Source organism: Corvus brachyrhynchos, unplaced genomic scaffold (genome assembly GCF_000691975.1).
Source record: "Corvus brachyrhynchos isolate BGI_N302 unplaced genomic scaffold, ASM69197v1 scaffold420, whole genome shotgun sequence".
NCBI classification, from domain to species: Eukaryota; Metazoa; Chordata; class Aves; order Passeriformes; family Corvidae; genus Corvus; species Corvus brachyrhynchos.
Genome location: NW_008235739.1, coordinates 118,803 through 120,804, shown reverse-complemented (window position 1 = coordinate 120,804; position 2,002 = coordinate 118,803). Strand labels below are relative to the sequence as shown.

General features: G+C 62.8%; 1 protein-coding gene across 1 annotated transcript in view; it reads left to right on the top strand.

Moving 5' to 3' along the window:
- Positions 1-2,002, top strand: part of SCARA5 (scavenger receptor class A member 5) — a 23,444-nt gene that overhangs the window by 1,503 nt on the left and 19,939 nt on the right. Inside the window, exon 2 of the mRNA XM_017735003.1 lies at positions 278-390. Within this exon, the coding sequence (XP_017590492.1) occupies positions 279-390 (112 nt within the window). The 5' untranslated portion in view covers position 278. The remainder of the gene's footprint in view (positions 1-277; positions 391-2,002) is intronic.

The window sequence follows — 2,002 nt, the reverse complement described above, 5'->3', positions numbered from 1 at the left end:
CCCTGCAAGGGGCTCTGAGCTCTCCCTGGAGCCTTCTCCTCTCCAGGCTGAACATTCCCAGCTCTCCCAGCCTGGCTCCAGAGAGGCTCCAGCCCTGGGAGCAGCTCTGGGTTCTCCTCCGGCCTCGCTCCAGCAGCTCCGTGTCCTGCTGATTTTGGGATCCCGGAGCTGGGGGCTCACCTGCTCCATCCCAGAGCCGGAGCCTGGCAGGGATTGGCCGGGATTGGGATACACCAAGCGCCCGATTCCAGCTGGTATTCCCGTTTTTCCCCGGCAGGATGGAGAACAAGGCCGTGTATCTCCGCACCTTCTCCGAGCGGGAGAGCGGATCCGTCCTGGAGGAGCCCTTCGAGGGAAGGAGCCTTTCCAAGCTGAACCTCTGCGAGGACGGTGAGGGCGGATCCACCTCCGGATCCACCTCCGGATCCACCTCTGGATCCACCTCCGGATCCACGGGGGCAATGGGAGCACGGAGAGCTCCTGGGAGCTGGGATTGCTCGGGAAGGAGCTCCGGATTCGGCTCCACGTGGGCAGAGGTGTCCGGAATGAGCTCCGTGCTCAGCTCCGGCGTCCAGGCAGGATTCCCTGGGAAACGGGGATGGATCCTGTGGTGGGAGCAGCACCGGGATGTGTCTCCAGCACAGGTTTTCCAGGGATTCTGTGGCTGCCCCTGGATCCCTGGGAGTGTCCAAGGAAAGGTTGGAAGGGGCTTGGAGCAGCCTGGGATCGTGGGAGGTGCCGGGGTTGGAATGGGATGGGATTCAAGGTCTCTTCCCACCCAAAGCATCCCGGGATTCCGGGATCAAGGAGGCTCAGAATCCATCCCGAGGGATTTTTATGGGAGTCGGGCATGAGAAAAGGGAGGAAAAGGGAAGGGAGACCCTTCCTGGAGTGCCGAGATTCCCAGGGAAGCCCCTGGAGCCTGAAATTCCTTCCCAGAGAGGAGTCAGGATGGGGCTGGATCCAATGCCAAGCTGGGAGAGCTGGGAATGTTCAGCTGGAGAAGGGAAGGATCCAGGGAATCCTTGGAGCCGCCTAAAGGGGCTCCAGGAGAGCTGGGATTTGGGATCAAGGCTGGAGGGGCAGGAGGCAGGGAATGGCTTCCCAGTGGGAAAGGGGAGCTTGGGGTGGGATGTTGGGAAGGAATTCCCGGCTGGGAGGGTGGGGAGGGGCTGGGAACATCCAGCTCCGGATGAATTCCTTCCGGGAATGCTGCGAGGGGCTCATGGAGGTGATTCCAAGGGCACCTGTGGGGGTCTCCAGCCCCGGGCTAGGGACAGCTTTGGATCCAGAGGGTGGATTTCCCATCCAGGCCATCCCTGGGGGTTGATCCCATTCCCAAAGGTTGATATCCCTGCTCCTGCCTCTTCCCAGCTTCCCGCAGGCCGATCCTGCCGTTCCCATCCTTTCCCAGCGGCAAACAGCTGCGAGAGCCGGGAGGGAAGGGTCGGAGCCCTCCAGGACTGATCCCAGCATTCCCAGCAAATCCCTTTCCCCGGGAAGGCTCGGAGGTACCTCCCTGGCTTTGGGATTTTTTACGGAAGTCCGCCTGGAATTCTCAGGGCTCATCCATAACTCATCCCAACCTTCCAGGGAAGCCCATTCCCACGGGGGAGAGGTCTCTGGAGGGAGATTTCTGGGAAGGGGCAGGACTAGGCCGTCCCCGGGGATGGCACCACCCGGATCCCGCCTGGATCCATGGAAAACTCCCGCCGGGGGGGGTCGAGGATCCATCGGGAGAGGGATCCAAGCTTTGCGCCCGCCCAGGAACAGCATTCCCGCACCTTTTCCAGGGTTTTGGGGACCCCGCATCCCGCTTTCCCGAGGAGCGGGCGGGTCGCGGCTGCGCTCCCTGGAGCCTGGGCAGGGGCAGGAAATGTTCGCTTTTCCTTGGAATCCGGCCGGAGCCTTTCCCTGGGCCCGGGCTGTGCAAATCCTCCTTCCAAGGGCCGGGAATGGGAGTGGGTGGATCGGGGCGCGCCGCGCGCGTCTCCCGGAGCGT